The 9,642-nt window shown below is 47.4% G+C and overlaps 1 protein-coding gene across 1 annotated transcript in view; it reads left to right on the forward strand.

The window, feature by feature from the left end:
- TRIM9 (tripartite motif containing 9) overlaps nucleotides 1-9,642 on the forward strand; it is a 125,190-nt gene that overhangs the window by 98,694 nt on the left and 16,854 nt on the right. The window contains exons 6-7 of the mRNA XM_012806558.2: nucleotides 1,881-2,038; nucleotides 5,226-5,364. Of these exons, the coding sequence (XP_012662012.1) occupies nucleotides 1,881-2,038; nucleotides 5,226-5,364 (297 nt within the window). The remainder of the gene's footprint in view (nucleotides 1-1,880; nucleotides 2,039-5,225; nucleotides 5,365-9,642) is intronic.

A 9,642-nucleotide genomic window follows, 5' to 3' on the forward strand; every position in this document is an offset into this window, starting at 1 on the left:
AGCCTCCTGACATGTGCTCCCCATGCAGGCCGCGAGCCCAGTTCCCAGTCCAGCCTCCTGACATGTGCTCCCCATGCAGGCCGCGAGCCCAGTTCTAGTCCAGCCTCCTGACACGTGCTCCCCATGCAGGCCGCGAGCCCAGTTCCCAGTCCAGCCTGTCCTCCCCTCATTCCCATGTGCTCATACAGAGGAATTCAGGATGGTTGTGGATATTCACCATCCGAAAAGTCAGAGAAAATAATTAAACAAGTAAGGAAAATGTGGAATGGAGTTGGGGATAGAGTGAGTGGCCTTACAAGAGGAAGACATTTGGAAGTGTTGGTGTAAGAAGCCACGGTTACGAAATTAGTTTTGAACCTTGTCCCTGCCAGACTTTTTCAAGGTAGTCAATAGTAACAGCTGTCTGCTCGCATCCAAGAGGAGAATTTTCAGAGGCAGGAGGACGGCGATGCCTGCTGTCACCTGCTCTGTCCCTACAGGACTGTGGTTTACTTATTGAATAAACCAATGAATTTATCTCCCTTCTTCCACGTCCAGACGTTCCAGATTCCATCCAAACTCTGTACCCGTGAAACTTAAAACATGGTTTCCCTTCCTAACCTGATCGCCTCCAGTTAGCTAGTTTGGAGTTTTGATACGATCATGTCCGATTTCCTGGCTCAGACGCATCCTGCTGCAATGTCTCACAGTCTTGTCTTAGTAGGAGAGAACCGACCTGCTTCACATCCCCTCACAACTCACACGTTACAGCCACTGCTTTTGTTCTCTGGGTTATCCACTGTGGACTCAGTTTCCTAATCTGCTATTAAATTAAACCTCTCCCTGGGTGAGGTGACGGAAGAGGAGCAGATTTAACTCAGTGCATGGGACACAGAGCCCAGCTTCCCTAATTCAGCATACCCGTCTTCCTCTCAATGTCCCAGGCATGGTCTAAGCTATTCTCTCCTGCTGTTAAAGTGTGAAAATAGTAATAATAAATTAATGTTTTGGTGCTAACAATTTTCCAGCAGTTCCCAGTTGCATACATTGAACTAGGAGCCAGAATCATTCCACATCTGTGTGTCTGTAGGCCCAGCTAATTTACAATTATAAGTAACACAGAAAATCTCAGCACAAAAGGTGGGGAGGGGGTATTGGGACTGCCAACACCATGACAGAAGCTCCCAAGGCTGTGAGGACACCTGGAGCCTGCTTATCAAGCCCAGTCCACTCCTGTCACCCCTCCCAGGCTCACAGCCACTGGGTGCAGGAGGAAGGCACTTGGCCCACTCTGCTTTCAAAACATAGCCACCCTGAGAGAATGATGTCACCTTCCTCGGAACAAAGAGAATGCTGTTTGTGTCATTTGTTACTAAATTTTCAAAAATGCATTGCTTTCACTACTCACATGTACAAGATCTGGAGCAGATTCAGTGGTTTTTAAAAAGTGATGAGATATTAGAATATAGTGGTTTCAGAGCTGTCTCTCAGAATAAGTCTTCCCTAGTTTGTAAGCCAAGTTTTAAATCTCAGAATAAATTTTATGATAACACTATCAGCACAACTTCAGCCACATTATGAGGTGTCAAACAGGCTGCACTGGAAACCCAGCCCCCAGGTGAAACCTGTCCTTTAGGGATGGTGTGTCCCTAGGGAGGTGACAAGCAGAGCAGTTGTGAGAATGCACACAAGTGTCTCCCTCCCAACCCCCCCACCCCCGCCCACGGCTGTGATTAAGGTGGGAAGAGCCACTTCGAGCTTGGATAAGGCTGGAGGCCCTGGGACTGTGCACCCAGAGGGGCTGCTACTAAGCACGTGTTTACAGGGCCATGTGCGTCTTTCCAGGACACTGAAGTATCTGTGAGCTGACAGAAGTTAGGGTTATGCTAATTTCTGTTTAGCTTCCTCTCCAGTCCCTGCGACCCCCATCCTGCAGCTGGAGGAGTGTTGCACCCACAACAACAGCGCCACTCTGTCCTGGAAACAGCCACCTCTGTCCGGGGTGCCCGCCGAAGGGTACATCCTAGAGCTGGACGATGGCAACGGTGGTCAGTTCCGGGTAAGCAGAGAACCCACTGTCTGTGAATCTGAATGCAGATGCTTCCCCAGAGGGCTGCCCGGGAGACTCAGGCCTGGCTCCCCATCTCTCTGGGGCCTGCCTGCCCTTCCGCGGAGCCCTGCTTTCCTCTGTGCCATCACGGATGGACGGAGAGTATCCTCCTCTTTCTAAGGGACAGGTCTCCATGACTGTCCTCCCCTTCCTAAGGGACAGGACATGTAGTACTGTGAGTTCTGGAGGCAGGAGGGCTGCCCTCAGATCTGGTCTTCGGCACGGAGCTGTGTAACTGTGCCTGTGTCTCGCCTCTTTGAGGCTCCAGGTCCTCATTTGTAAAAGAGGGCGATGACAGCAAGAGCGTGTGTCATGCCTTGCTGCCAAGAGTCCGTTAGATGATCTGTATTCAATTCCCAGCATGCTGCCCAGAACCTGGGAAGCCCGCATTCTCAGCTGCTGCTGTCATTCCCGTTATCATTTATTGCTAGTAACATAATTAACCCCTGTCTGAGATTTACTTCCGCAATTCCCAGTTTCTAATGACTTTGACTGCAGTTCCTTTAATCCACGTGCTCTCTTATGACAGCTTCCCTGTTCTAAGAACCTTTTCTAGCAAACATGTCCCCTGTTTTATGGTTTTCTTCTGGGCTTTTCACCAGAGAGAACTGGTCCCAGCAGACCTTTACCTCCTGAAAGCGAGGGAGCCCTAACTGCACTGAGAAGTTCACAGCCCACTCTGTAGGTGGGCCAGGCTCGCCTTTTGCTAAGACATGGCTGTGGAGCCTGCAAGTTGACAGTTCGTGTATGGATGTAAAAGAGGGGATGACGTGCATAGCCCCTTCTCATCCAGCCCCTCCCCTCACCCCAGGCTGGCCTGGGAGATCTGATGCCTGGAACCTTCTGGGTCCTGAGCCCAGCCCCTGCACTGATGAAGATGGGCCCAGGTCCACAAAGAGCCCCAGGCCCCAGAGGACCAGGCTACCTTCTGGCCATCAATGGCCAGACCTAAGCCTCCAGCTTTCAAGAGCATAGCCTGTCAAGGTCATCCTTTCTCTAATGTGTTTTTGATTTTTCACCAGTTTAAACACTTGAGAGTGGGAACCATGTCTTCTCTAGTTCTCAGGGACAAAGGTCTCTCTTTTGGTGCAGAAGCCTTATTCACGTGTGTGCGGATTCACTGGCATCACACAACCCAGTGTCTTCCTCTCCAAGATAAGGGTCTCAGGTTCCCTCCTCGTCTTTCGCAGGGTGTGTGTGGACGTGGGTGTGTGCACTTTGTGCAGAGACTCCTGTCTGCTCGCCACTTTCTCCCCTCTGACTCTGCCTTTTCAGCTCTTGTTTTAGTACCTTTCTTTTCCCTTTTTTATTTTTTTCTCCTGGGGAAGTAATTCTCATCGTTCCCCGACATCTTCCTCCCTGCTGCTACCTGGCAGGTGCCGGCTTGGTCACGGCCCCTTCTCCGAGGTCTCCTGTTTGTCCTGCCTCCACCCACCATTGGTGCTGACTCCTCCGGTCCATCCCTCACCCAGACTGCCCTCCCAGGGCCAGGCCTGGGTTTCCACCTGGGCCCGAACATTTCCATTTCTACCTCCTGAAACTGCCTTAAACTCAGCATAAATCAAAACTAACCCGTAATTTTCTTTCAAACCATAGCTCTGTCTCTTCTATACCCTAGTTGCCTGAGATATCAGACTTAAAATCTTAGCTCCACCGGGCACCTCCATCCCCCCTTGTGTCCTGATAACAATAAAGAAGGGCCCCTTCTAATCTCCCCATGGCTCTCTCGCCTGGGCTCCTTCTCTGATTCAGGTCACCCTGAGAACACGGGACCACTCCACAAAGGTCCCAGCCCAACAGCCCTGCACGCCCCACCACATGCAGGCGGCCCTTGGCTTACTACTCACGGTGTGGTCCCCACAGGCGGCCCTTGCCTTACTACTCACAGTCTTGTCCCCCCACCATGTGGCATGGGCCTCACCTAGGAAGTTGTTAAAAGTGCAAAATCTCAATGCTACTCCAGAAATTTCATTTTAACGGGATCCTCGCATTATTCTTGTGCACCTACCATGAGACATTCTCAGTGAGAGGACATAATATTCTGATTTTTGTTACTACTACAGTCGTAATGAATTGATGGGCAATCCAAGACCCTAATCTTCTTAGTAACCCACCAGAGAGTTGCCATTTTAAGGCTGAGCTTTAAATGCAAATTATTTTTACTCATTACACCAGAATAATTTTGCAAAGTGTACAGCTGGAGAAAGAAGTGAACGCATGACCTATGCTGATGATGCGTTATGCTAGGATTTATTTTAAGCCTTTGAAATGTCATTCTTCCTCCCATCCCCATCCCCCTCCCCCACCCTATACTGTAATGAAAACCTAGACTTCTATGGGTTTGAGTTTAGTCTCCGTGACATTTCCTAAAGTTATCAGCAAACCTATAAATAGAGTCTAGAGACCACTCTCATTTTGTTCAAGCATTTTTTTTTTTTTTTTAAACAGTCTCACTGTCACTCTGGATAGAGTGTCATGGCGTCATAGCTCACAGCAACTTCCCAGCTCTAGGGCTTGAGAAATCCTCTTGCCTCGGCCCCCCTAGCAGCTGGGACTACAGTCAGGTACCACAACACGCAGCTAATTTTCTCTATTTAGTAGAGACAGGGTCTCACTCTTGAGCCCCGGCTGGTCTCGATGCCTGAGCTCAGGTGATCCACCTGCCTCAGCCTCCCTGGGTGCTAGGTGTGAGCCACCACACTCAGCCTCAAGCATGTTTTTTTGCAAACCATACTGGTGGGTAAAGCACTGAGTAGGCACGCAATGTTGATAAATGCCAAGTTAGTATTAGTAAGCATAACCCTAACCATAAGCACCCAGATTTAACTTCTGAGGTCTTGTCCGTTAACAACTGCTGTCTACTAAGCTTCTGGGCCCATGCTAAGGACAAGGGCTGTGTTGACCAGTCTGCTGACGGCATCCTCACACCAGCCTCATAAGGTGGACGTTGTTCTCCCCATTTTAGAGATTAGGAAGAGGCTAACAAAGGTAAATTAAATGGCCTGATACCTTGCAGGGTTCAAATCCAGATCAGACCGATGCCAAAGCTGGAGCTCCCCACCGCTCAGCAGCACTGCCCCCAGGGCTTCCTGCAGGGACCACCCTCGGTGACACCCTGTTGTTTGCTGGCCCCCAGGAGGTGTACGTGGGGAAGGAGACCATGTGCACCGTGGACGGGCTTCACTTCAACAGCACCTACAACGCCCGGGTCAAGGCCTTCAACAAAACAGGAGTCAGCCCGTACAGCAAGACCCTGGTCCTGCAGACGTCCGAGGGTAAGGCCCTTCAGCAGTATCCCTCAGAGCGAGAACTGCGTGGCATCTAAGGCTGGCAGCCTGGAGGTAACCCCACCTGCCCACTTGGCTGACGTCCTCCCGCGACTCGCTCTGCACTCGGCCCAGAGCCGCTCTTCCTCTCCCGCTTTAGAGCCCGTGGGATGTGGAGTGAGCAGACCGAGGACGCCCTGCGGCCGCTCCGCGGCTGGCCCGGCGCTTCCTTTGGTTATGCTCTAAATCAGCTGCAGTTGAAGACGCTGAAAGATGAAGGCCTGAATGTGCCCCGGTGTGTGAGACGAATGCCCCTAGGCTTAGACAGGCCCCTGCTCCACTCGTGCCGCCTGGAAGGTTCTGAGTTTCTCTGAGGTGCTGGCTGGCTCCTGAGGGAGGGGCTGGGCTCTGTCCCGCTGTGCATTTGAATGGCCCAACATGTTTCCAGTGGCGTGGGGCTAGAGCTGCTCCCAGAGGGCCTGCTGGCCACTCCTGGCCTCACTGGCGTGGCCCGCTCCATTTCCTACCCAAAGCCCTGCCACTGACGCCAGGACTGAGACTTCCTGTGGGCACCAGACAGGAAGAGACCAGCCGTCCCCCTCCTGCCACGTTCCCCTTTGCCAGTCCCTGTAGTCTGGGTGAGGCTGCCGGGGGCCACCATACCAGCTTCATCTGAAGAAACCTTTTGTTTCTTGACTATACTTTAAATGTTTTGGTCATCAAACCCAAGCAATTCATCTCAGAAGAGAGGCTTGAATTTGATGGCCAGATATAACCTCTGAGGCTTTCAACATTTTCATTTTAAAAGCAAGCCTAACACATGAAAACTAAACGTTCAAAACTAAACGTGCAGTGTTTGTGGCCAGTGCCCAAGTGTTTTGAGCCCTTGGGGTGTCATTTTAATCATAGACGTCACCCCCTCAATATTCTCAATAATTTCCCTCTGCTACACGAGGTTGATTTGGCTCAAGTCAAAATGTTAGCTAAAAAGCACTGTGGTTGGGGTTTTTCCCCACTTCCCACAAACCTCAGCCTATGCCAGTCACCCTGCACACAGTTCACATGGTTAAAATCAAGCACAACTTTGAACCCCCCGGCCAGGGTGGGAAGCCCTGAACCCCGTGACAACAGTGCTTTGGGTGCAGTTGTAAGTCTAGGGGTGGTGATGTTGAAAGAGAAGGATTTGTTCAAGGGAAAACGCCCACGTGACCCGTCCCAGGGAGAGCTTAGTGATGTGCTAGTTAGAGCCCCTTGCCCCGGAATTACCATTTTAGCAACTTCTCTCTGGGATGACCCACCAGCGTGAGAGAAATTGCCTCTTTTCCCAAAATACCATGCTAAATGCTAAAGTCCTCCGAGAGTCTCTCCTAGATGCAATGCAGAAGGCCTCTGCTGGGATGGCCTCATGCCCACGTGTGTACAGGTGGTTTGACTGAAGAGTGACGTGGTGGCAGCACAGCAGAGAGAGATGTGCGGCAGTATTGCTACCCCCGTCATCAGACCTGCGGGAAAACTATTTCTTTTCATAATACTTCGTGGGAACCATACTATTCTGCTAAACTCAGTTGTTAGCATAGCAGAGCACTTACGTCTCTCGTGTCACCTGCAGGAGGATGTAGTTTCTCAGTTTCTTTTAATGTTCATGAGATTATGGTGTCTAATTTAATAAATTACAGGATTGGAACTGCGATCTTTGGTACCACAGTCACAGAACTGGGGGTCATTTTCTAGATGAAACAAACGGAACAAGTTCTCTTCCAACAAAGAAACTGTACTGTAGAAATTAATTTCCTCCATGAATTTTATATATTGTGTACAAATATAAGGTATGTATATGAATACAAAGAAAACCTCTCATCATGTAGACATCAGTGCTCTGTTCCTGCACAGAAGTGATTTTCTCATGATGAAATAAAGTTCACACACAGACTTTCTCCAGAACTTTGGTTTGCTCTATTTGTTTCCCCCTCATTCTAATTCATTCCAACAGTGAGATGAGATTTAGAAACAAGAAAATAGAGTGGAGAGTTTACTTTAAAAAAAAAAAAAGATTGTATCAATTTGTAACAATAGAGAAAGCCTATAGCATTAAATAATCATATCTTTTTTTGTTTTTTAGAAATCAATGAGAAAAAAATGCTATTAACAGACTTTTGCTCTAATCACTGCATTTACGCTTTATTAATCTTGTTTCCTACAGTTCCTGGAAAGGTTTGCTTTGGAGATTTTGTTTTTCTTTCCGGTATTGGGGGTGGTGGGGTAGTTCATTCTGGCTTTTAAAAAAATATTGCATATTCTTCATAGGAAGAGTTAACCTTTTTTTCGAAGTTCAAAACATAAGACTCTGTATCACGGAGTGGTACGGTTTCGTAGGTGGTAGCATGTTTAACTCAGGGGCCTAACATGCATTTAGCTTGAGGTTACAATTGCTCTCCACTTATACTGTGTGAACTATCGCAGAACCTTATGCTGACCTAAAGGTAACATAACGCAGGGAAGATCAAATGTCTACATTATTGTAAGCACTGATTGTTTTTTCTCAAAAGCAAATTTATCTATTTATCAAGCAGTGTGTAACGAGTATCTGTTGTATGCCACACGGTGGGCACAGAGTGTTAAGTAGCCGTGACCCTTGCTCTCCTGGAGTTTACAGCCTAGAGGGCCAGGCCTTGAGAAATAAACACGTACCTAGTTAACAAACATAAAAATCACAATAAACACTGTGGAAAAAAGAGGATCAGCAAGAAGATAGAATTTTTATAGGAGAGTTGGTGAGGAAAATAATAATAATAAAAATTAATTCAGTGGAAGTTATAAAGAAGGGGTTATTAAGACAGAAGAAAAAGACCCAAGTAGGATGGCAAATGCCTGTAGTCTCGGCTACTCAGGAGGCCAAAACAGTAGGATCACTTGAGCCCAAGAGTTCAAGATCAGCCTGGGCAACATAGCAAGACCCTATCTCTAAAAGAGAGAGAGAAGGAAACAAAAATGCACTTTATTATATGAATTCAAGTTTGGTTAGTTTTCTGAAAGCTACGTTTTCTGGGGATGTAACTAAATACCTATGCCAAAAAGGCCAATCGTAGATCTGAACTAAATTATCCTGATTTAGGAAATATAACAATAAGAAATGCAGCATTTCAATGAAATTTTAAAATAAGGCAGATACTCTGCAGACGGTCTTTGAAACCGTCTGCAGAGTATCTGATGATAGTATTCTGTAACAAGGCTTCTTAATACGCAGAGTTCTGAGGCCCATGCCGTTTATGTGAGACAGACTATATAGCTATTAAAAAAAAAAATAGACAAGGCTGAGAACAGGACAGGAAATGTCCCCTTTATCTTTCTCTAGTTTCCCCCTTCTGAGCTAAATGTACTGAGACTATTTTTTAATCTGGAGTGAACATGGGATAGAGCAAAGGTAGTATTTCTGGGGTTCAGATCATTTCCTGAGACCACTAACTGGCTGAGAAGAGGTCCCTTTGCCCTCAGCCCTGTCAGAGCCAGAATTGCCTCTGGGATCTTCTCAGCAGAGAGGAGAGGCTGCTGGCCGTCCCTGAGGGGAATGAGAGTGGAAGGGTTGCAGCCTTTGCCTAAAAAACACTCTTTGATACAAATCTTTATGTCCATATAAAATATTCTTTTCCTTGGAGAGATTCTTAGAAGTGAAATTACTAGACCAAAGCTCTGTGTTTCCAAGTAGCTTTCCAGATAGATTTTAACACCAGGAATGCATGCACCATTCTATTTTATTATATCTCCTTGATTCTACCTTTTACAATTTAATTTCAGCTAATGAGCAGGCTCTTCTAAAAACAAAAATATTTCTAAAACAGTTTTTTGATGTACATTGTCATAGAGGAAACATTCTAATTGTTTTAACTCTAATAAGAATGTGAGCTAAGTTGCAACATATTGCAGGGAAAGTGGACAAGATCTAAAGGTGGGGGCGAGGAGGAGGGAGACTCCCCAGAGAAGGGAGAGACCCAAACCCCAGAATCCCTGTATGCCTTGAGCTGACCACGAAAAGGAAACTTAATAATTCAAAAACATTAATTGAGCACCTCAAGTATGTCATTACTGGGCTGGGCACATTCCCTGCTCTAGAACTTACTACTCCATCCTAAACTTCATGGCAACCTCTCAGCTCACCTAAAAATCATGGCACTACCTCCTCTCTCTAGAACCAAGATACCCACCCTACTGTCTAGATTGCCATCTGAAACCCAGGAAGGGAGAACAACCATCTCTGATTAGCAAGAAAACACACACACACACACACACACA

The sequence above is a fragment of the Otolemur garnettii genome, unplaced genomic scaffold (genome assembly GCF_000181295.1).
Source record: "Otolemur garnettii isolate 467f Iridium unplaced genomic scaffold, OtoGar3 scaffold00054, whole genome shotgun sequence".
Classification (NCBI taxonomy): Eukaryota; Metazoa; Chordata; class Mammalia; order Primates; family Galagidae; genus Otolemur; species Otolemur garnettii.